This window comes from Pelobates fuscus, chromosome 1, assembly GCF_036172605.1.
Source record: "Pelobates fuscus isolate aPelFus1 chromosome 1, aPelFus1.pri, whole genome shotgun sequence".
NCBI lineage: Eukaryota > Metazoa > Chordata > Amphibia > Anura > Pelobatidae > Pelobates > Pelobates fuscus.
The window spans coordinates 78,355,112-78,381,846 of record NC_086317.1 but is presented as its reverse complement, the minus strand read 5'-3'; the positions used below and the strand labels follow the sequence as shown (position 1 = coordinate 78,381,846).

At 36.9% G+C, this 26,735-nt stretch overlaps 1 protein-coding gene across 1 annotated transcript in view; it reads right to left on the bottom strand.

Moving 5' to 3' along the window:
* The window catches only part of COL26A1 (collagen type XXVI alpha 1 chain), a 374,102-nt gene that overhangs the window by 297,723 nt on the left and 49,644 nt on the right, over window positions 1-26,735 (bottom strand). The window contains exons 2-3 of the mRNA XM_063444114.1: window positions 12,868-12,990; window positions 1,143-1,246 (exon numbers count right to left, since the gene is read on the bottom strand). Of these exons, the coding sequence (XP_063300184.1) occupies window positions 1,143-1,246; window positions 12,868-12,990 (227 nt within the window). The remainder of the gene's footprint in view (window positions 1-1,142; window positions 1,247-12,867; window positions 12,991-26,735) is intronic.

The following is a 26,735-nucleotide window of genomic DNA, read 5'->3' as shown; positions in this document are numbered from 1 at the left end:
AGATAATTCATATGGTGTACAGACCTTACTACAAAGAATTTTGGATAATTACCGATTATCCCTGAGGTCTGCAGTTTCAGTGGGAAAAGAGTGACCTACATGTGAAATGTGTAAAATTAATATTGTATGTTTTCAGGAATACCTTAAGTTAACTCAGATTTATTATCCACATCCTTTCACCGGGGTATATTCTTAATCAAGAAATTGTCATTCTTGTCTAATACCAGAAACTAAAATTGCATGAATCTACCCCATACTTTATAGTTACAAAAATAGGTTAAGGGTTAGAGTATTCCTTCTTTTCCAAACTTGTATATTAGTAGACAGGATGCCAAACAAATCATCCCTTTCCATTCCAGATGTACGACTCAACCAGTTGTGTACATTTGAACTCTATTCTCAAAATAAGGTCTTGAAAAAAACTACTGAAAATGAATATTTATTAGGCTAACATTGCGAAAAATTATTCAAGCAAGCTCTGTAACTCATTATTACCAGGTGAATCACAATATATCGAAAGCTGTAGATTGTTTTGCAATGCTTCACCATTTAATTTCAACACTCTTTATATTACCCATCATGCGTTACATTTATCAACTATTTAAAAAAAAAACAACAAAAAAAAAACATCTTTCCTTTCTGAACTCATTAACACAAACCTTTGGTAAAGAACTGAACCGTACATAGTGATGACATATACAGACAAATCTTTTAAAAAGTCCCCTGTTGGTTATTTTAAAAGATGGAAAATCTTATTTTAATTCACTTCTTTCATCTGTCTTACAAGATACGTACATTCCTGGCTGGTGCCTCAGTTTAATGACTTTTTAAAGATGAGACAGAATCACGCAGAGACAAGATGGATGAACAATCGCTTATAAAGTGTCCTATTAAAAATTCAAACATTTTAAACTTTTTTTTCCACATTTTGCTGCAGATGATAGAATTATCGGCTTGACTCTCTAAATAGAATACTGAACAGCGATTTTCCCATAGACTTCAGAAGAGGAATTGCTATTCAGTGAGCCTTTAATCTGCCAAGCGAATACAGCTCCATATGTTTTGGTAAAGAAACTGAATTCAATTTAAAATAAACAAAAGTATTTATTAATTTCACAGACTGTACGTTTTAGTTAACAGACCTTCCTCGCAGTTACTTCCAGTGAATCCAGGGCAACATCTCCATTCCATAGTGGTCACTGTACGGTAGGACATTTTATATAACGGCCTGAGAACGGTCCTGTAACTAACAAAAGAAACAAGTTAGTTATGTAGAAAAGAAAAGAAAAGAAAAGAAAAGGAAGGAAGGAAGGAAGGAAGGAAAGGAAAGGAAGGAAGGAAGGAAGGAAGGAAGGAAAGGAAGGAAAGAAAGAAAGAAAGAAAGAAAGGAAGGAAGGAAAGAAGGAAAGAAGGAAAGAAGGAAAGAAAGAAAGAACTAAAAATAAGAATAACAACAAAAATGTATATCTGCGCAAAAAGAACTGCTATATTTCTAGAATCTACATGGGGTTACATTATAATGAAACAGTTTATATACAATATTGCCACGTTGCCATTACTAAATAATCAGGACAATCCATGCTGGCATAAGGAACCAGATTGCAATGTTAACAATAAATAATTTTCCTCCTTAAGTAGTCGAACTGCAAGAATAGCTGACTTCCAGAATTTTTTCCAGTTCAGCTACTTTGGCCTTAAAATTCAAATTCACTTTGATTTCCCAACAATTCTCACTCTAGTAAATACTCCTGCATGAATTATTCCTCTCTCCTCATTTAATCAGTAGGTAGAGCTGCTTACCTCGTTACTAGCAATACGTTCTTGTCATGGGCACATTTAGTGTTCTACATTCCGGCATATGGCCCTGATCAGATTATTGTGCAATGAACATAATAAAACAATAACATTTGCCGTCATGGGAAGCAGCTGAACACATGAGCCTTATAGCAAACAGCACATCTGGTTGTGAGAAAATGCTCTGATATCAAATTGATGGTCCCCTGGCACCAACTGAGTCACCAGTGGTTTGGCAGATGTAACTGTGAGCAAACTCATGGACAGGATGGCAACCATTCAAAACCTTCTTTTGGACAGTTTTTCATAACAAGATCAAACTGATTTTCTTTTGATAATAAATATATATATATATTTAACCCAGTGTTGAGCGATACGCAGACAACCAGGCTTTTGCAATAAACGAAAGCTGTGTTGGAGAAAGAACATTATGCATAGGAAGTGCTGTTAGCACTCTGGACAGTAGGTGGCACTATAGCAAATTCAGTTACTTATCAAACCTGAATTTGTTGTCTATTTAACCTCTGTTCTCCTCTTGATTTTCTCAACCACAGATGACAGATGAGTTTTTGTTTGACCTTCTTCACTCTAATGCCATGTGATGCTGCTCACACACTTGTGGGAGTGAGCCATGAACGGGTACATATTGTCAGGGTACCTGTTGCCTCTACCTCAGAGGAGGTGAGATACTTAGACGTTCATCCTCTCAGAGGGGTTGACTCACTCGTTCCTCGCAGTTCTCTCGGCCGTTTACACGCCGTCCGCGAGGGATCCGCTTCCTTTTATGACGCGGCGCTCAGTAGCCGACGTCATGACGACAATCCGTTCCGACCTGTCAATCAAGTCCCAACCACGAATCAGGACTCGTCGGGGGCGTGATTACCTATCTAGAACAAGGGTATAAAGTAGGGCTTTATGCATTTGTTCATTGCCCTGTCGTGGTTCTAGCTTGTCTAGTCACTCAGTGCTCTTGTTATCTATTTGTCTCTTTGGGTTTGACCCGGCTTGTTTGTTCTATCCTGCTTACCTCTATTACCCTTTGACCCGGCTTGTCTCTCGCTTATCTGCTCTCTCGTTCCCTCGACATCGGCTTGTCTCTAGACCATTCTTTGCTTACTCCTTACGTTAGTCCGGCCATTCTAAGGTCCGGTATACGTACCTACCTGCTGTTTGTACTTTGCGTGTTGGATCCCTGTCCCGATCCTGACATTACGACAGGGCCAATGGATCCTGCAGGTACAAACACTCAGGTTGGTTCTTCCGACTCTAGATTTGAGGCCATGGATCATAGAATGGATCAGATGGCTCTAGCGCTGCAGGCTTTATTATCTCGTTCTAATAATCAACCAGAAGAGATGCGTACTACATCCATCTCCCCTGTAAGTTCAGGTCTAGAGGTAGCCACAGTAGGTGCTTCTTCCCATATTACTCCTCCTGTACGTTATGGTGGCTCTCCGGATAAGTGTCGTGGTTTTTTAAACCAGATAGGTATTCATTTCGAATTACAACCCCGCACCTACCCTACAGATAGGGCGAAGGTTGGATTCATTATCACACTACTCATTGATAAGGCTCTGAGATGGGCCAATCCATTGTGGGAGAATGATAACCCGTTAGTCTATAATTATAATGCCTTTGTCGCTGCTTTTAGAAGAACTTTTGACCCTCAAGGTAGAAAGGTCAATGCAGCTAGATTATTGTTGCGCCTTAGACAAGATAACCGAACCCTTGTGGATTATGCACTAGAGTTCAGGTCCTTGGCGGCAGAAGTTAAGTGGAATGAACAGGCTTATATAGACGTATTTTTAAACGGATTATCAGATGAAATTCTAGACGAGGTTGCTACAAGAGAGCTTCCTGAAAATTTGGAGGATTTAATTTCTTTTATTTCTCGTATTGATGAACGTTTAAGAGAGAGGCAGAACACTCGAGATAGAACCCGTAGACCTTCCTTTAAACTAGCTCCCTCATTTCAAAGTCCTGAATCCACAACCTCAGCTTTTCCAGAACCTATGCAGATAGGCAATACTCGCCTCTCAGAAGAAGAGAGACAGTACAGGAGAAGGGAGGGGTTGTGTATGTATTGTGGAGTAAGAGGGCACCTACGCCTAAATTGTCCTAATCGCCCGGGAAACGCTCGCACCTAAGTTTCTCTAGAGGACAGGCCTTGGGTGTTTCTATTTTGTCCTCTATACATAATTATAAAGATCACAGGCTTCTGCTACCTGTTTCTTTAGCTTGGGAGAAGGGAGTACTAAAAACTATGGCGTTGGTAGATTCCGGAGCTGCTGAGAGCTTTATTGACCAAGTTTTTGTTACTAAACACTCTATTCCATCCCAGCTAAGGGATACACCCTTGGCCGTTGAGGCCATAGATGGTAGACCATTATCTGAACCTGTTATTTTTCGTGAGACCATACCTGTTAACTTAACTGTTGGTATCCTACACGAGGAAGGTATATCTCTTATGCTTATTTCGTCTCCTTCTGTTCCTATAGTCCTGGGGTATCCGTGGTTAAAGAAACATAACCCTATTATTGATTGGGAACTAGGGGAGATAGTCTCATGGGGCCAGGGTTGCCAGAGCAGGTGCTTACAGAAAGTCTCACCGGTTTGCGTAGTTAACGCACCGGCTAATTCTACCCAGTCTACAGACGTACAAATACCGCCTCTGTACCTGGATTTAAAGGCAGTCTTTGACAAAAAGAATGCTGACACTTTACCTCCACACAGGCCCTTTGACTGCAAGATCAGACTCCTGCCTGGGACCATGCCTCCGAGGGGTACGGTATACCCTTTATCCACTAAGGAGAACTTAGTCTTAGAGGAGTATATTCGTGAGAACCTAGACAAAGGATTCATTAGGAGATCGTCCTCTCCTGCCGGGGCCGGTTTTTTTTTTGTGAATAAGAAGGATGGTACATTAAGGCCTTGCATTGATTATCGAGGCTTGAATAAAATAACGATTAGAAATGCCCACCCGATTCCTTTGATTACTGAACTCTTTGATCGTCTAAAAGGCTCCAAGATTTTCACCAAGTTAGATCTCAGAGGGGCGTATAACTTGGTGAGAATTCAGCAGGGAGACGAGTGGAAAACAGCGTTCAATACCCGATATGGGCACTATGAGTACACGGTAATGCCTTTTGGGCTCTGTAATGCACCGGCAGTATTTCAGGACCTGATCAATGAAGTTCTTAGGGAATTTCAACAGGATTGCGTTATTGTATATTTGGATGATATACTAATACACTCTAGAGAAATTGAGACCCACCACAGACAAGTCAGAAGGGTATTGCGCAAACTTCTACAACATGGGTTGTACTGCAAATTGGAGAAATGTAGTTTTGACCAATCTCAGATAAACTTTCTTGGTTACGTGATTTCTGGGGACGGGTTTAAAATGGATCCGGATAAACTCCAGTCTATTTTAGATTGGCCATTACCCAGGGGTCTCAAAGCCATTCAGAGGTTTATTGGATTCTCCAATTATTATAGGCGTTTCATTAAAGGATACTCTTCTATTATTGCTCCTATTACCAATATGACCAGACAGGGGGCTGACACTAAGACTTGGTCTACTGAAGCTCTCGTTGCTTTCAAGACACTCAAGGAACTTTTTGCTTCTGCACCAATTTTAGTTCACCCTGATACGACTTTGCCTTTTCTACTCGAGGTAGACGCCTCAGAGACAGGTTTAGGCGCTATCTTGTCTCAAAGGCTAGGTGTGGATCAACCGTTACATCCATGTGGTTTTTTTTCCAAGAAATTATCTGGGCCTGAAAGCAGATATGACATTGGTGACAGGGAACTACTAGCGGTCATCATGGCTTTAAAGGAGTGGAGACATTTATTGGAAGGGACCTTGCATCCTGTTACTATTTTGACGGATCACAACACTTTGGTTAAACAATATACCCAAAGGACAGTTCCTTCGGATACGAAGGAACTGTACCAAAAAAGAGGACTACACTAGTCAGGCTATGTCCCTTAAAAACCAATTAATACAAAAAGGGTATGAAAGTGATGACTTACAAGAAAAAATAGATCAAGTCGGGGATATGGACAGGTCTCCCCTGTTGCAATATAAAAGAAAAAATGATTTAGGTGAACAAAAACAGATCCCCTTTATTTTTAATCTTTCTAGCAATATAGGTGCCATTAAGAAAATTATTAATAAAAACTGGCACATTTTACAACACGAGGAGGATATTAAACAATATGTAGGCAATAAGCCTAAATTTATATTTAGGGGTGCAAGAAACCTTAAACAAATGGTAACTTCCAGTTTTATTAAAACTGAAGTACCGAGAAACTTTTTGAGTGACTGGACACAAGAACAAAAAGGTTTTTTCTACTGTGGGTCGTGCAGAGCCTGCTGCAACACCCTAAGATTGAATAACAAGAAAGTAGAAAAATTCCATTCTACAGTGACTAAAAAAGAATATCATATTAAAACCTTAATTACTTGTCATTCTACCTATGTAATCTATCTCTTACAATGTAGTTGCGGATATCAATATGTGGGGAAAACGTCCCGCCAACTTAAAATAAGGCTTAGTGAACATCTGAGAAATATCCAAAAAGGGTTTCCGAACCACAGTGTATCGAGACACTTTTTACAACACCATGGCTCGGATCCTAAGTTTCTGAGTTTTTTTGCTATTGAAAAAGTAGTAGGGCACTGGAGAGGTGGGGACATATCTAAAGCCCTTAGTTTAAAAGAATCCAAGTGGATTTTTGAATTACGCTCCCTGGCCCCAAAAGGTCTCAACATTGATTTTGAGATCAATAAGCTGCTATAATTGATGTTACCTGAGATAGTTCATTCACGAGAATACTATTCCTTTAATATATATTTTTTCTATTTTTATACATATTTATTTAAGGTCCTTTTTAGTATTTTTTATAGATTTTATCTATTTTTTAAAATTTTATTATTAATAACTATTTTATTCTATATTTTTTTCTGGTCTTGTCGGTTGGGATCAAGTTATTACTGGACAGCTGTTTTTTCAGATTTTAGTTATCCTTGCATAGGAACTCTATATTGGGTTTATTTAGCATTTTTAGATCTATGCACTCTAAAATAATGCAGTTCACTTATTATCTGTATTAATGAGCCACATAATGAGTTGCATTTATATTTATATTTACTTTTATATTGGATGATGTAATTAATACATACATATTCTTTCATTTTTGTGTTTTCTTTTATTTGTATGCAATATGTGCCCTGCGAATGAATGTATTCAAAAGAGGACTGTTTGCCCACTCTTAAGATGGCCACCTTGCCCTCAAATCGAAAATGGATATCCCTATACCCCTAGGAGAGTGAAGAGAGTGTTTCCGCCCCCTTATCATGAAACCGGAAGTGATACGGACGGTTTCGGCTGTTAGATGCGCCACCGGAAGTGACGCGACGGACGGACTCCATTTTCGGATACGTCACCGGAAGTGACGAAACGGAACATCGAGAGGATTTTAGATACACCTATTTGCGTAGTCACACATGATTTTACCATATCATGGGAGCTGACTATGATGGGGGGAGGATATATTTATTGTTTATTTTGTGTTTCTGCTGATGTATATTGAGTATTGGATTCACTAATGTGCCCTTCCGAACCGGATGTGGAGCCATATTGGAGGTGGCAGACCACATCCGGTCCGGACCATATAAGGGTAATTATCTATACAAGTGTTGTTAATTCAATAATTAAGTATGTAATGCTTCCCCCTATATAAACTGTGGTATATCCATTGTAATTTAGAAGAGCACCTGAGGAAGACCACAAACAGTTGGTTGAAACGCGTTGTGTGTGCAATATTGCTTTTTATTACTTATCTTTTAACTATTTGTTAAAATAAACTACTTATCCTGATACTCCTGGCTCCTGACTCCTGACTCCAAACTTGATGATCATTGAGACCTAAGGGGAACTGGCCTGAGGATTTAAGGAAATGTGCATGTCCCATTTAAGTGACATGAAAGCTGTATAAGTCCTGAGCCTACTTCTAAACGGCTCAAAAAAGTGTGAGTGATTCCATCTCAAAATTTCCCTTTACAGTATATATATTATACAGGTTGCACTATGTCCTTCTTTGTATTTATATTTTTTGTATAGGGATTTTCCATTTGTCAAATCTAATCATTGTGTACTAAGGAGGAGATACCTATTTGCTATACTTCAGGTAATCACTCCTGTTTGGTGTGTGTGTGCGCTTTAACTTTTTTTGGCTGTACATGTTTCTTTAAGTATACATAGTGGTGATATACTTGGTTTTGGCTGCACCATCCACCGATTTGATCCTTTAGCGCCACTTCTATAGTATTTCCTGTTACCGGATCACAAGAACTTGTCCTATATTGGGGAGGCCAAGCGCTTGTCCGCCAGGCAAGCTCGTTGGTCCTTGTTCCTCACTCATTTCAATTACGTGCTCACTTATAGACCTGGTTCTAAGAACTCTAAAGCCGATGCTTTGTCTCGCCAACATGAACCTTCTACTATATCTGAGGCGGTTTTGTCTTCTATAGTTCCCAAGTGCAATATTATCGCCAACACGAGTCTCAGGATTCATTCTCCGTTGCTTGCCGAGATCATGAAGTTACAGCATCTGGCTCCTAGACAGGGTCCTGGGGCAAGGTATGTAGTTCCTCCTGAACTCCAACTGGAACTGTTACAGTGCTTTCACAACAGTAAGGTGGCTGGGCATCCTGGCATTCGCAAGACGTGTGCCTTGATTTCCAAAGATTTCTGGTGGCCTTCACTACGTAAGGATATTAGGGATTTCGTCGGAGCATGTGAGGTCTGTATGAAGACTAAACAACCTCATACGCTTCCATGTGGGCTTTTGCATCCCTTGGAAATTCCCGAGAGACCGTGGTCCTGTCTGGCTATGGACTTCATTGTCGATTTGCCTGTTTCTAAAAAACAGACTGTTATCCTCACGGTGGTTGACAGGTTTACTAAGATGGCTCATTTCGTGCCCTTACCTAAACTGCCATCTTCTCCCGAATTGGCTGAGATATTCGCGAGAGAGATTTTTCGTTTACATGTGATACCCTCCGAAATTGTTTCTGATAGAGGTTCCCAATTTGTTTCCTGTTTTTGGAAATCCTTCTGTTCTCAACTGGGCATCAAATTGAATTTCTCTTCTGCCTATCATCCCCAGTCTAACGGAGCTGCTGAACGCACCAACCAAAAGATTGAACAATATTTGCGTTGTTTTGTTTCCGAACACCAGGACGATTGGGTCGGTCTGATTCCTTGGGCGGAGTTTGCACACAACAATCTCGTTTGTGATTCTACTCGTTCTAGCCCCTTTTTCATGAATTATGGCTTTCATCCTTCCATTCTTCCCTCGGTTTCTCCTTCCCAAGGGGTACCGTCGGTTGATGTTCATGTTGCCAATTTGAGGAAGTTGTGGGATCAAACTCGACAAATTCTCCTGCATAATTCCGCGTTATTCAAGAAACACGCTGATAAGCGTAGAAGGGCGGCTCCGGTTTTTGTTCCAGGTGATAGGGTATGGTTGAGTACCAGAAACATTCGCTTGAAGGTTCCTTCTATGAAATTCGCCCCTCGTTACATTGGCCCTTACAGGGTTCTGACTCGAATTAACCCAGTTGCGTATCGTCTGGCCCTTCCATCTGCCTTACGCATTCCTATCTCCTTTCATGTTTCCTTGTTGAAGCCTCTAGTATGTAACAAGTTTTCCTCCACTGTATCCTCTCCTCGCGCTGTTCAGGTTGAGGGTCAGGAGGAGTATGAGATCAACTCCATCCTCGATTCTCGAATCTCTCGGGGGAGGTTACAATATCTTGTTGACTGGAAGGGATATGGTCCTGAGGAGAGGACTTGGGTACCTCAGGAGGATGTGCATGCTCCTCACCTCCGCAGGGCTTTTCACTCTCGTTTTCCATCTCGCCCCGGTTCCTTCCGCCCAGTGGGCGTTTCTGAGAGGGGGGGTACTGTCAGGGTACCTGTTGCCTCTACCTCAGAGGAGGTGAGATACTTAGACGTTCATCCTCTCAGAGGGGTTGACTCACTCGTTCCTCGCAGTTCTCTCGGCCGTTTACACGCCGGCCGCGAGGGATCCGCTTCCTTTTATGACGCGGCGCTCAGTAGCCGACGTCATGACGACAATCCGTTCCGACCTGTCAATCAAGTCCCGACCACGAATCAGGACTCGTCGGGGGCGTGATTACCTATCTAGAACCAGGGTATAAAGTAGGGCTTTATGCATTTGTTCATTGCCCTGTCGTGGTTCTAGCTTGTCTAGTCACTCAGTGCTCTTGTTATCTATTTGTCTCTTTGGTTTTGACCCGGCTTGTTTGTTCTATCCTGCTTACCTCTATTACCCTTTGACTCGGCTTGTCTCTCGCTCATCTGCTCTCTCGTTCCCTCGACCTCGGCTTGTCTCTAGACCATTCTTTGCTTACTCCTTACGTTAGTCCGGCCATTCTAAGGTCCGGTATACGTACCTACCTCCTGTTTGTACTTTGCGTGTTGGATCCCTGTCCCGATCCTGACACATATATAGTTTAGTTTTTAAGCTATATAGAATAGTTAATGCATTTCTTTACATGGCTGCCAAATTCCATTGACAAGTATACAGAAGTAAGAGTATATGCCACATGTCGTTCTATCAAATAATTTGCTTAAGAGGCATTTGCATAGCACAAATATGAAGTATGATGACTGAGTGAGATGTATCATGGATTTTGGGCTCCAGTATCATCAACATGGCTTCTCCTGCAGTGACATATCATGAATCAAAGTAATTTAAAATTAGATTTTCAGTATGCTTCCGACTTATCTTTGGATGATAACATTAGTACAGAAATGTTGTAAGTTAACCTTTAGTAGTGGTGGAACACATTTCAACATTCCTCTGTGTATGATTTTTGCAACTTCTATATATCTCTAACCATGTTATTGATGTGTATGTGTTCTTGTTCTGTGTCACATGACATATATATATGAACAACGCGATTGGATTTGTAATGAAATTGCTCTGGAAATCGTCTCCTGTAGATGTCTCGTTCTCAGCATTGACTTTGTGCTTGTAAACCGAGTTGGTCCACATGCTCTGTATACCATGCGATATTTGATAATGCTATACAGCTTTGAATGAATGGCATTTCGTTCTTTTCAATAAATAAGCCAGTACCATCCTAAACATTTTGAAATATAATGTCTTGAGTCACAAGTATAGATATATGAACATGGGAAAGTCCTATTTTTATAATTAAATTGTGTTCACAGTAAGAGTGTTTGCATTTTTATTGGGTATCTGATCTTCTTGGATGTTGTTTGTTGAAAATTTCTTTTTTTTCTTTTTTAGCCATTTCCAATAGTATTTGAACATTCTAAAATGTTTGAAGATACTTTTCTCATCTTCTTTCCTCATAGTTCTTGGAAAGATACCGTGTTGTTTAAATGTGAATGTGTCCATCCATCTAACATATGTTCAGCTCTTAGATGAGATTGTTTTGATTAATGATGTTTCGGTTGCTGGCTTAAATGTAAACCAAGAATCCACTGTTCTGTTAGCTTCTCTGCAGCTTTGATGACTTTGTTCCAATGCAATGTCCTCTCTATTGTAATTTTGTTTCTGCTCTTTGGGTTGTAAGTTGTAAGTGTTAAAATACAAAACACAAAAGTGTGATTCTAAAAAGTGTCACCTGTTAGCCCATGGACACATGCAAGAAACTATGCTTGTAGTTCCTTTGGCATATATACGCACATTGTGAGGTCAGCACATAAACATTTTATTGTGCATGCGCTACCTTATAGTGGAAGTATTGTTGAATCCTTAGATGCAGACATCATTATCAATGCTTTCTCTATTACCACAGGTAATAATGGGATTTATTATTTGTGCTGATAACTCCTGAGCATATATATCACTACTAGGGTGCTATCCATACCATTAGCAATGGAAGGGATTATTTTCAATGACTTTTCCAATTAATCATTTAGACCAGGGACTCTTAACTTCCTTTTTAGTAAACAAGAACAGTACGAACTGGCATTTCATAAGATGAAAAACTTATTTTCTACCAAAGAATGAAGGATATTGTTCTGTCTTAAATTAGTGTTAGCCTTTACTGTTCTTGGTTACTTCAAGTTTGCCAATTCCTAGTTCTGCCCAACGTTTTACTGTATTTGACTACTAGTAAACAAAATTTTTAGGGATGACAACCACAATTTGTTAAAAACTTTTGTTATACGGTACAAAGAGACAGATTAACTTCATGCTTGATTACTAACAGATCAAAAACCCAGTATAAGAGATATTTAGAGAAAGAGGATAAAAATCTTGTTTTATGGTTAGCTCCCATTCAACCGGTTCAAAATTAGTTTTATCTTACTTCCGCCATCATTGTTAGGAAAGTATACCACACAGTTTCCCAGCGTAAGATAGATACAGCAACTTCCAATTTATGTTTCAGCCTCTTACATGGTTCATCAGTGAGACATGGATGATATTCATCTGTGAGCAAGGGGTCCACATCTAGATTGTCCCTGGGGATGGACTCCTCATATATGTTAATGGTATAGCATATCAAGAACTCTTGCATTCCAACTAATAGGTTGTTACCCGGTGCCAAGTCACAAAAAATAATATACATATGAAAAAATGTATAAAGATTTCCAAAGATTTCCAAGGATTCCTTCTTTATTGATGGTTAATCCAGGTCAACGTTTCAGCTCCCGATCAGAGCTTTCATCAGGACACACAAAAAAGTGTTAATGGTATAGATACCCCAGAAAGGGCATGAGTAAAACTAATTTGAGCAAAAACATTTTTAGAGTGACTCTTTAGAGTGACTCTTGGTTTATGATTATAAACAGGGCAGATAATCTGATGAGTTATTAATATATGTAGACTATATTTTTGCATAAGTTCTTTTTAGATTTCATGATTATATTTGTTTGTTGTCAATGAAGCACAGCAGCATATTAATTTAGGAAAATACAGCGTATGACACATAAAGGCAAACATGAAATATTATACAGATTAAACATGTTTTGTTTTATAAAAAACTACGAAATGGTATACCTCACAAGATTCGCACAGGGTCCGGGCCATCTGCAGCTTTGATAAACTCTTTGAACCACCGTTTCAGATCCATTTTGTACTTGGCAGGTAACGGTTCTTGTTACAGTAAACTGACACCAGTTTCTAGTAAAAATTGGGAAAATGTGTTAGAAAATGTTCTTAAGCAAAGCTTTTACATTTTTCTTTAATCATTTTTTTTTTCAGGGAGCAAAGCTGGAACCAAAATAATAGTTACAAGTTTTGCACACTGCCAAGATTGCATAGATGTACCCATCTATTGTTGTCATGTGTGTGAATGAGTTGGTTCTCTATACAATATTTTTCCTTGTTAGCATACTGGGGACTTGCAGGAATTCACCCAGAATGTTTGGATATTTAATGGAACACTAAAGGCACACAGACCACTTCATCTCAACGAAATGGTCTGGGTGCAGAGGCCTGTAGTTACAACTCTGCAATCGCAATTTTGTAGAGACTGCAATGTTACGATTGCAGGGTTAAGCACACCTCTAGTAACTGTCTTCCAGGCGGACACTAAAGGCGCAACCACAAGAACTGAGAAAAACTCAGTTACGTGAAAAGCATTGAATTTGCCGTTTATGCGCATCAGTTTCCAATGATCCTCGTAGAGGAGCACTGGATTGGTGATCGCATAGAGATGCGAGTTATGTTATGGTAGGAGGTACGTGACACAGAGCTGAGGAAGTCTCTGAGCTGGAATAAAGGTAAGTAAAAACCAGTTTTTCAGGTGTCCACAGCAAACAGGAAGGGGGGAGGGAATGACCTAAAGCTAATAGGCACTTGGACAATATAGTGTTAGAAATACAACTTTGTATTCCTAATGCTACAGTGTTCCTTTAAAAGGACCCTGTACTGAAACAGCTAAATGGGTGATATAAAGCTCCCATTAGCTTTTGCCTAACTCTACCTAAAACAGGTAAACCTTGCCACTTGTAGAGGGAACACTGCCCCATTTTCTACCCTTCTATGGTGGTTCTGCCAATTTATGTGGCCAGGACTGGGTCCCTATTTTCTGGGATCAGAATTTTCAACCTCACCTATAATGTCAAAAGAGGAGCTGCCCCAGTGAAGGAAACCAGTAAGTCCCAAGTATGTGTGTATAATGATCATCTGACATATTATTATTATAGGTATTTATATAGCGCCAACATATTCTGTAGCGCTTTACCAACCAATCTACAATATAGGGAAGTCGAACCTCATTTGAAGAGGACAAATGCAAACTTACAGGTTTCTACAGTGTTTTTCAAATGCATCTCAAATTAAAGATGACACTTGGCCACCTAAACATTATTTATTTAATTTATTCATTTAGATATACCGATTAAGGTAAATCCTGCCCGACAACCTGTTTTTAGTTTTAGCATTTTAATAACACAGAGCTCTATATAGCTGAGCATGGTGATGATTTAAGAGGACATTACAGACATGTTACAAGCAACAACATTATTTCAATAATCACATTAGGTTTTTTTTTGTCTGTTTCTTCCACTCTATACCTACTGCAGTTTTTTTTTTCTATGCATAATTTATTTATAATATAATGAGGGTTTTATTAGTGATAAGCTTGTTGCATAATTTTCAAGGCAATTTTCTGCTGAGAATAGGAAAAGGAAAGGGAGGGACATGGAATAAGGTCTCAGAATATATTCATACGTTGTGCCGACGCCAATCTGGATTGAAAGGTCAAGGGTGAAAAACAATAGAAAAAGTGATGGATTTGGAGTGACAATATGGAGCAAAAGGCAGCTAGGGGGTTGAGAGATAGAGAGAGAGAGAGAGAGAGAGAGAGAGAGAGAGAATGAGAGAGAGAGAGAGAGAGAGAGAGAGAGAGAATGAGAGAGAGAGAGAGAGAGAGAGAGAGAGAGATGAAGAAAAATGACAACACAAAAAAGAGAATGAGACAAAAGAGACTGAAACAAGACAAAATTAAGGAAAATCTATTCAAAGGAGTCTGATAACCAAGAGTCCCATATTTTGTCCCATATTTTGTAGAAGCATCTTTCAGTATCATGGACTGAAGTAGTGGTTTTGTTCCTCTATATATATTTATATATTTTGTTTTACAGATGATTCATGTCTTATCAGGGGCCTGGGAGAATCCCCGTAGATTACTATAGCCCTATGAATGGAAAAAGACTCTTGCAAAAATGTCTGTTCTAACCTAGTAGTGTGCTCATATTCCTAGAGAAAAGCCCTATGCAGGGATCAAAGGGAATAATTGCATTGAGAAAGGGATTACCCTGAAACGTTTGTTTTATATATGTCCTTCAAATAAATAAGCACTTTGGGGCACAACGCAAGTGTTTGCGCAGCCTCTATTCCTTTTTTGTAATAGATTTTTATTATCAATGAGAGATGAGAACTTGTTGTGAAAATTGTTTGCACTGAGGTCCACCAAAATAACTCCCAAAAGAACTCCCAAAAGGACCAAATGGGAAGTCTCAAATTTAAACTGATAGGTATCTATCAGAAGTTAAAATAGTTAAGATGCTAGCAGTAACATTACTGTTTTGTCAAGATTATGCTTATAACCTGAAATGGTGTGTTTGTCCAAGATATCCAATTGGTCAGGAATGGAATTAGATACGTCCGTGATAGACAATCAAACACTATCAGCATATGCTACTTTAAAAAGTGTTAGTACCTCATTGTCCTATTGGAGGGAAATAGTTTGGAGGGCAGGGTTCAAATAGTAGATGGGAGAGGGGACATACTGGTTAAATTACATTGAAGATTGTGAAGGATGGAGAATCTGCAGTTAGGATGCAAACATCCATTATGATGTAACACAGAGAGTTTAAATATGTGAAATAAAGGTTTAGGTTAAGCCGTGGCAACCGTGCAAAGAACATGAGCACATGTATGTATTCATGTCTGCCAAGCCAGACCAAGTCAGTATAGTAAATATTCATCTGGTGCTCACTATGAAGAACAGAACTAATAAAATAAGGAACAGCAGCAAACTAAACAAGAAACCCCACATCAAATAGCATAGCCATGCCTAATAAAAAACACTACTGATAATATATAATGCACAGATGTATACAAACATATCCGAAGTCATCCATATGCGAGCAATGCTTAAAGACAAAACATAAAACCAATCGTAGGGAAATAAATAACTTCACAGAAAGACATGGTACGAAGTACACCAATGGCCCACTCGTTATGCAGTGAGACAATCCAGGCTCGAGGTGAAAACAGCACAGACAGTATAATCCCGCCACTGGATACGTTGCAATATGCTTGATATATGTTTGTTACCAGTGGTGCCAACAGTCACATACCCAATATGTGACACAAACACAGAAGAACGGACTCAAATTGCACATATAGTATAAACAATAGTTATGTAAATAAGCAGAATGCTACCTACAGATAGTAGAGCAATAACTTGCTCTAAGTGGGTAGAACTCAGTGTTATAGTGGGGCACCTTGCTTATTTACATATCTGCAAAAGGTAGAGTATTATTATTATTATTATTATTGCCATTTATATAGCGCCAACAGATTCCGTAGCGCTTTACAATATTTTGAGAGGGGGGGATGTAGCAATAAATAAGACAATTACAAGAAAACTTACAGGAATGATAGGTTGAAGAGGACCCTGCTCAAATGAGCTTACAGTCTATAGGAGGTGGGGTATTAGAAACATTAGGATAAGAAAAGAAAAGAGTATGAGAGATATGGATAGGTAAACCTAGGGAACAGTGCTGAAATCAAGGACAACATTTGTTCCTGAAAGCAAGGACAAGATTCATTCGGGTTCTGAGTACGAAGCAGCCAAAAACTAATGCACAGCTTCAACTAGAGTTCTTTTGTGAAACAGAGCTTGCATGGCAGCCTGGACATAACATCTTGTTCTCTATTATTTTAAAACAAGTTTGTAACTGGTCACATTAAAAAATATGCTGCCAGGAGACACCAGCCCACATATCTTTTTAAAATGTACAAACATATTGTTGGAGATACTGTGTCTTTAAGATGTTTTGTTGACAATGCAGAAATTCAAGAAAAAATGCTTTTTTCATAAACACTTTAGGCAAAATGTGTTTAATTGCTTTGGCTGATTCATCCCACTACATTGGAATCAGGGAAGGTATGCACAGCTGCAATTAGTTTACTCATTTATGTATTTTATAAAAAAAAGACTTAAGAGAAAGTCGACTGGACATTGTACTTGATTTGACTCCTGTGTGGTCTCTCACAATGGGTGCACTAATAAATAATGACATGTAAAGTCATCACAACCGATTTTTATCTCAAAGCACAATGCTGTCTTCTCATCTTTAATACCTAAATGATCAGTGTTAGGTTTTATTGGATAGAATGACAACAAATTACACAGGAAATGATTAAAGACAAGGAAATAAGAATTTGAAGTAACTTAAAAATGACATGTAAATATTGTTGCAATCAGGAGTTTACTGCACTCTGATGGATTGCAATTCAAACTGGTTATGTTCTGTTTTTAGAAACTGCTCAAATATAAACCTCAACTGGGAAAAGAAAAAAAGCATGAATACTTGCATCTATTCTATGAACTTAAAATAGAACCGGATCCTTGGAACCATTTGTGATTGATCGGCTGTTATGACATCACAACTCAACTGGGGTTCCAATATCATGTTCATTGTCAAACAAGATTTGGCATTCCAGTAACCCCCTCCCATCCACTGCAGAATTAGCATAATATACATGGGAAGATTTTAACTATGAAATGGCACAAATTATTGCAAAAAAATGATGGCTGTTCAGGTTGTACCTCTTGTCTAATGGTCGTATCGCCTTTGTCACTTTTTTAAACATAACTTGGCTTTTCATTGTTTAATGGGAATGGCCGATTTTCAGCCTGTCGTTTAAAAAATAATGGTGTTTCTGATCAAAGAGAAATTAATAATGGCAGGTTGTGGAGGAAGGGTAAGCCAAGCAATTTGTAAAAAAGAGTTCTTTATTTATTTATCTATACATACAAAATGATGCACATCAAATTAATTAAAAACTCAATCACTTTATTATACAATAAAATAATATATTACAACAAACAAATTAAGTACTATAATACACTAGTGATAGAGGCTATAGGCAACAAGTCATCAAAGAATAGCTACATGTAAACACTTACATAGAGGGCTGGACATGTATATCACTAAAAAAACAATGTTTCGGCAGCAGTAAAAGTGCATTTTTCAAAGGACAAACTTGTGTTTGGACACATTAATACACAGCATGCCTCAATGTACATAGGATATCATTGCTGTAACATAAAGATGGATCAATTTAGTGGCCCAGTCACTGCTAGGTTGTGTGAGCTGGTATGGTACATTATGTCTGGGGGAGGCCAAAGTTGATCTTTTTCTTCCTTTTGTTCTTGAGATGCATTAATGTTAAAGTGTGCTTTGTGTGCAGAAATTTAAAGGGGAACTGCCACTTTTCTGAAATTGACAGCACTGATTAAAACACGTGAAATCACCGATAACTAGTGTTAACCTATGCCTATATCTCTATATGCTGACTGCCATGTTAAAAAACCATAAGCTACAACAAAGATCGACAGGCAGTTAATATGGAGATACACAGTTACATGATAAAGAGATGTACATTTCTAAATGTAGTTTTTCACACCTCACAAACATTGATTTGTTAAGTATAAGGACACATATATTAAATAGCCTGAAAACGTGTTGATTCCCCTTTAAATGTAGTGATAGCAGGGGCACTAAACATGGCTGAACCATATATACTGGTTTTATATATGACTACAGAAACAAAAATTATGAGATAAATATTTACTTTGTCCCTAAAGCATTTTGTCAAGCAACAATTTGTTTCATCATTTAATTAAAGGACAGGTGTGAGAAAATGCTCTTCTCCGTGAATAAATAGGTTACAAGATTCATAATAAAATATAATATAGATATATTTTTGTACTTAACATTGCAATTTTTTTTAATTTTTTTAGTAAATTTAAGCCATTTAAACTTTAAAAAGCAGAATAAAAAGTACGATGAGTTGTCATCATTAACTCGAGCTTTAGGACACGCATATCCATTTATCTGGGTTTTATCAAGAATTCCTCAATTAACTATCTTCCAAGAATAATCCTGTCCTTTTTTCCAATTAAACTGGGCATTCCATCAAAATCTGTTAAGAGATGTTTAAAGAGGACTCATAATCAAAAAAAATTATTTATCCAACAAGATACTAATTATGTGTGCTCATCACATACACATATAAGCCATCTTTGCCAGTAATTAAGGCTCAAGACATAAACTATGTCAAAGAGAGGAGAACATATCACTCTGGTTCCTATTAAAAAAGATAAATTATAAACACTGTAAGCAGATTAAGGTTTTCCATGGCCTTTAAGCCTCCCGCTACAGGACTTGCTTTGGTGTAGTTAAGCATATATTCTTAAGAGGCAAGTGAGGGTAGAGCTACCAACAAGGATAAATAATGATTTATCTTGAAGTCCTTAAATAAAAGCAGGTTTTGAAGAATTGTCTCACATCTCTCCGTGTTGAGCATTGGGAAAACCAACTAATTACTTTCAACTACCAGATTGTGATTCTCCTAATTCTCCAATGTGTTGTATTCAAACAAACCATGTTATTACCACTGATTTAAACAGGGATGGCACTATGAATGTGTGGAATGTATGATGTCATCAATATATTTCCTAAATCACAAGTCATCTCACTGCATTGACAGCTCCCCTCCTGCACATCGGTCATCATGTCACAGCACTGCCTCTTTATGGTCTCAAGAAGTTGTGCAGGAGTGAAGGAAGCTTTCATATCCATATTGTGTGCCACACTTGATACCAGCAAAGTCACCATCTTGCACGCAAAAATTGGAAAGATAGGAGAGTGCTTATAAAATAACATGCATTTCAATATTGTGTGTGTGGCAGTCTGCTCCATTTTATGTCTGACAGTGTGTTTGTGTGTGTTTATGTTTGTATGTTTGGCAGTGGGTATCTGTTTGTGTGTGTTTGTCTGGCAGTGTCGACCAGTTTGTGTCTGGCAGTATGTATTTGCGTGTCTGTGACTATCAATCTGTATCTATATGTGTGTTTGTCCAACAGTATGTATCAGTGTCTGTCTGGCAGTGTGTATCTGTATATATGATGTATCTGGCAGTGTGGATTTGCATGTGTGTGCCTGGAAGAGTGTGTTTGCTTGTCTCTCTGTATGTCTGGCAGCCCATCTCTGTGTGTGTAGCTAACAGTGATCATTTGTGTGTGTGTGTCTGTCTGACTGTCTGCCCGTCTATCTGTCTGGGAGTGTTTACCTGTGTGGGAGGGTGTGCATATTTGTTAATTTCTGCATATGAGAATGTGTAGCTTTTTATCTGAGAGCATGTGCAAATAATATGTTTTTTACCTACATTTTATTATTACCAGCAAATTTACCAATGCAACAGGAAGCAGACATCCTGATTTACTAGCAGACATTTACATGATGGATTTCAGAACTGAGCATCAGTTACAAACAATCATAAATGCCAGAAGTAAGATTGAGAATATCTAAATATAAAGTTAAGCATGCGTAAAATCCCCATTTAATGGTAAGCCTGACCCTGTTGACCTTGACTTGTTTTGCCTGTTTCAAAGATAATCAAAACATAAGATGTATGTCTGCTCCCATGCAAGTAAATAATCTGAAATTAGACCATTCTCATTTGACGCACACACAACAAATGTTAGAAAAGGGCATTCTTTTCAAAAAACCTTTTTCCTCTGTTTACCTTTTACAAATGGGAAACAAATCTCTAGGAAATAACAAAAAATACCTTTAAATTCTCTCTATCCTATTAACAAGCCTATTAGTAGTATGTACGTACCCTAGAGAATAGAGACTGACTGTATTTCACCACATGTCTGATTAAAAAGTCTCCCTTCCTGGGGTGGCATTTTTTAGCTTTCAACCTTTTAGCTGTGTAAACAAAGGTATCCAAACTATCTTTTTGTTTTCACAAGGATAATGTGTTATATACTATAGTTAGTTAGAGCTCAGCATTTAAGTTCCTGAAAACAGTAGGACTACTTTGATATTTGTCTAAATTTCTTTACGTTTTTAGGTAAGTGCTTTTTAACTGGAACTATTAGTTTCTTTGTTCGAGTTAATCAATTTCACGTGGGATAAAGGTCACAAAACATAAAATGGGGAAAAAAACATGATATGTGTGTATAATGCCTATTCCTACATATAGAGAATATCATATAATATAAAGTGTACATAAAATATAGGAGGGTACATTAACTGTTTTCATGTGCAAAGAATGTAATTAATGTCTGTGTAAAATACATTTCTACACATGTACCACTAGATGGCAGAATGTTAGTGTTTTTGTCCATGGCTTCCACATTTAATCCGAGGGAGATTTTTTTATTTTTATATAGTTTGTACATACAATTTTTTTATTGTGTCCGAGAGTGTGTGTTTTATCTGGATATATATGCATTATGGCACTGCAAGTAAAAAAAAAAAAAAATCTCCCTTTATTCAATTGGGTATGTTAGTGCAATAAGAAAACTAAAACCTTTTTTTTAATAATGTGATAATTTAGGTAAAACTCAATTCAGATAAATATGTATATAACACTTTAACCGACATTGACTTAGCATTTATTTTTGAAATAACACCACTTTCAGTAAGTCACTAATAAAGAGCTGTTCAAGTAGTGGATAATTTTTATATAACCGAGTAGGTGGTGTTATTTCAAAAACAAATTCTAAGTCAATGTCAATTTAAGTATTTACTGTTGGGTTAAAGGGTCCCTGTAGGCACTATAACTGTCTCATCTCATTGAATTGGTTTGAATGCCTGGAGTTCCTTGACAATAACCCTTCATTTAGTGTTAAACAATTTTCGAGCAGTTTAATAATGCAAAATTGTCCTGGGTCACCAACAACACAGCACCTAATGGACATGTGGCTGAGACAGAGATTACCCATGCTAATTCATCAGCAATGGATTCTGTGATAGGCTGAGACCGTTCCCTGGCACTCTGAACTAATCACAGCCTCCTAATGCATTTTCATTAGCAGCTGTTGGGGACTCTCGTTTAGCATATAAAACATTAAAAGTGTTTAACAATGAATGGGCGGACAGCGTCGAAAAGACTCCAGACACCATAACCACTTCAATGAGATTAGGCAATTACAGGGTCTCAGTGTCCCTTTAACAATGAACAAAAAAAAACTGTAGAAATCAGCTGGCAAACCCCCTCTACTCAAATACCTCTAAAGTTCTTTCCTGAGAAGAGATGCTTAGGATACAAATTTGGGATTTACTCACTTAATGGGAAACTTCACTGCTCAAATAAAAATACAAATTACAACACTTTTTGTAAACTGAAACAAACAGCACTCCAGCAACTGAATAACTTTAGGGGTTTGGAGGGTCCCTTTAACAACAAAATGTAGTGAATTAAAAATCGGATTCTCAAATTTGGATAAAAATGCTGATTTGGAAAAATTCTCACATTTCCGACACAACCATAAATAAGTTTTGCCTAAATCTTGTATATTGAAGCCACAATGTATTTTAGTGAATATCAAATGCCCTTGTGGTTTTTATGGTTTCCTATGGAGTGCCTGTGTTCTGGTTCAGGACCTTTAAGTCATTTGTGTTGCTGTAAAGTTACGCCAGTTAGTAAATAGAAATTTTGGTGTGAATTGTCAGCTATGTAATAAAAAGATCCGCCAGGCTCTAATAAATCTAATAAGTCCAAAGTATTTAATAAAGTCTACGGGGATTTATAACTGTGCAGAATATATTATTTATTTATTTATTTATTTATTTATAAAATATTTTACCAGGAAAGATACATTGAGATTTTTCTCGTTTTCAAGTATGTCCTATATAACAAAATATATAACAAAAATATAGTTACTTTAACTAATTAGAGCTGCTGAGTTATGCCTAAATGTCAAGATGCTGGGTACAGCTTGATTGTATTTTAGCTTAACTATAACTTATGCCTTAGAAAATACATCTTTAAAAGGACAGAGAATTATCTGACCTTTTAACTGCTCTGTAAATGTCTCTCCTCTGAAGCAAGGATATATGTCTGCATAGACATTGGTACCAGCCTCCAAGAGCTTTTGAAGTTAAAAATAATTTCAATATGAACTAGACACTGTTGACCTCATTTCCTGTTAGGCTTGAGTGAAGATTTAAAGAGCATTTAACAATTTTTTTTGTATAATTTTCCTTGAAGATGGTTAGATGAAAAGAACAAATAAATAAAATACTGTTGTTACATTAACTGGTTTTGTTTAGGCTAATTGAAAACTCAGTGGGGACTAAACAATTTTTTTTTATTAATTGAAAACCTAAACTGCATAAATGAGGCAACAGTAGCTGATAAAAAAAAAAAACCTCAATCTAGCAATGATCACAGTTTAGCTATGTTAGCCTAAATTTTGGAATTTAATTTTCAATTTGCCATAACAGGGTTAATCACTAAACACACAATTAAGCAAATGATGGACTCTATTTAATATTTTTGGATAACCTTTTCAAATTATTTAGTATTTTTTGAATAAACGTTTTTTTAAAACATGTTTTATTTAAATATTTTGATATATTTGATATATTGATAATTTATATATATTTTTTGATATTTCATCTTTTTTTTTAATAATATTTTTTAAGGTTTATCCAAAAATATAAAATCATTTGAAAATATATCCAAATATATTAAATAGCCTTGTACACTAAAAATATGATTCCCGAAGGTCCTGCGTGACCACACCAGATTTAACTGCACCATGTTATACACCATTGTATTTTGTTTCTTCTTTTGTCAGTCAAATAAAAAAGAAAGACTTGTACATATATTTACAAAAAATAAATACAATGGGGATATAAAGCAGGAAGTAGTTCACAGACAAGAATAGGAGATAAAAGAGGTTAAAAAGGCACTGCTCAAACAAGCTTAGTTTTAAAGAAATTAACAAGTTATACGTCATCTGGTCCAAGTAACTCTTAGAAACTCTAGCAAACCCCAAGATCAACACATAGAGATTAGCACATAGTATCTAGGAAGAAAATGCACTTTTAAATTTATTTTAGTTGCCTTTTATAACAGTCTTGGTAAAGTTACAAAGACACAGTATGGTGAATTATTTGCATAATATGAAGCAATTAGCAAGGACTGATTCCTCTATATTTTGACCTCTGCTTCAGATTAACTTGTTATAAATTACCCCATTGATTCTTTACGAATGAAGACAATGTACTGCAAAATAACTATCTGTGCTTGAGTGTGTGTATGCGATTGGATTTTTTTTTTAATATCTTTATTCTTATTTGGTTTCATACATAGGCAATATACAATGAAACAGAATTTAAGAGTATAATATATTAACAGACGCTGTTATACATAAATATTTCCTTACATGATACAAGTAGAATAAATTAAGCAATTGAGAGTATATACGTGTATCATCAAGGCATACGAAATTAAGAATGTCCGTTAAAATGTATGAGTGTTTAAATTGACCATTAACCAAACTAGAAAGATATATAAATCTGATATATCATCTTCTTCATCCTATTTTCTCTGCATATATATTCTATTCTCTGTGCTATTTTGCTAACAGCTCTATGGTAAGGATAGGGGTGCTAAAGGGCAGCCCTGCCTAGTTACATTTTTTAACAGAAAGGGTTCGGATTAAAAAAAAAGGGTCAATTATTTTTGCTGAGGAGTTCCCATACAATAGCATGGGTCTTTCTTTAAATTGGCCCACGACCACGACCCAAGACAGAGGCAAGGAATCTCCAGTTGACTCTGTCACAGGCCTTCTCGGCGTCGAGGGCCATGGCAACCGCTCCCAATCCATTGTTATTAATCCTATGAATTATGTTAAAAATTCTACGTGTATTATCTGTAGTACTTCTCTCCGTGACAAAGCCGGATTGATCAATGTTAACCAGATCACAGGATCTGGGAAAACAATCTTATATCTATATTGATAAGAGAAATTGGCCTGTAATTGGTAATATAAGATGGATCCTTACCCACTTTTGATATAGGGATGATTGATGCCAATAAAATATCGTTAGGTAGGGGATTCTCAGCCGAGGTTTCTTAAAAAACTTTCATAAGAATAGGTGCAATAATTCTAGATTTTTTTTTTTATAAAATAGCGGAAAAGCCATCAGGGCCCGGAGCTTTATTTAATTTACGATGGTCTATTGCTTCAATAATTTCAGATAGTACAAATGGAGCATTCAGGATATCTAATTTGTCTTGATTCAACTTCGGTAAATGTAAGAAATCTTATCAAGAAATTCTTCCATTTCTTTACTGCTTTTTCTAAAATCATTTAAATTATATAATGATCTATAAAAGTCCCCAAATGATTGGGCAATATCCTTTGGGCAAGTTAGTTGTTTATCCCCAATATCAATATATTTTTTACAGATTTACCCTTAAGCTCGTTCTTGATTTTATTTGAGAGATCTATCTAGAGATTTATTAACTTTGTTGTTATTATGGTATGACCTTTGTTTAAGAAAAGCAATGTTTTTGTTTACCTTATCATATATTCTTTCTTTAATGCTTTCCCTTAATTTGGCTATCTCTCTTATCAGCACGTTGTCAACCTTAATTTTATTTAATCTTTCCTTGAGAGCTAGTTTAACCTTTAATTCTGCCAATGATCCCTCATTTTTCCTTTTTTTGAAATCAAGAGAGAGCTTTTAGAAGTATACCACACCAATGATCTAGATACTTCGCCATTGTCATTTGTAGATTCAAAGTTCTCAAGTTCACAAAACAAGTTATTGATATTCTGTTCAGATTTCAAAAGTCTCTCGTTTGGTCTCCATCTATTCCTAGGTCTAAAATTATAATTCAATTTAATACTAATAAAAAGTGGAGCATGATCCAATAAAATTATAGGGTTAAATATTGAATTTGATTTATATAACTTTTTATAAATTTCTTCTAGAAAATCTTTATAAAAATATTTTTATCAAAGAAGAAGTCTATATGTTTTTTGTACAATCCTTTTATATATGCAATTTTTATATATAATTATTTACCTATAAATATTATAGTTTTATACAGATTTTAATTATAATTACATATCTTATACCCTTTATTATTACAACCATCTCTGATTATCAGCGTCTACCTCTCTCAACTATAACAACCGCAATAATGCATGTGTATAATATGATTTGCATGTTCATTTTATATAAGGAACATTACTTGTGCTTTTTTCACATTTGTGATGCCACTATATGCACCTAATACCCATTTGTTAACTTTCATGTTTGTTTTTAATCTGTTTAATATGTTTTTAATATGCACTAAAATATTGTATAGGCTATTTGTGCATTTTATATTCCAATCTTTATTAGTTTATGTACAATTTTTCAACTTTTTATATTTATAGTTTTACTTACAATATGGCAGTATACAATATATTCATACCACATTGGAATTTAAAACACCATAGGCTGCTAAGATTATGTACTATTACAACTATTAAGCCCCATTTTCCCACACTTTGCCCTTCTATGACATGGCCGAAAATCATTGGAAAAATAGAAGATGTGTGATGCGACTTCTGCCGGACGTTTGGATCGACTTGTAACTACTATAACAGGATGGACTCTATCAACATTCAATTAACACACAATTAGTGGATGTCAAATCTCTCTTCACTTTCCTATATCGGTATGTACCGATCGGAACGCAGCAACGCCATTTTGAGCTTCGTTTGCGTTCCATAGTGGAACACATAGATTACCACTACACCAAAACGCTGCATCACTTCCGGTGTGAAGCGTGCGTTCCAACAGTGGTTACAGGAAATAGGA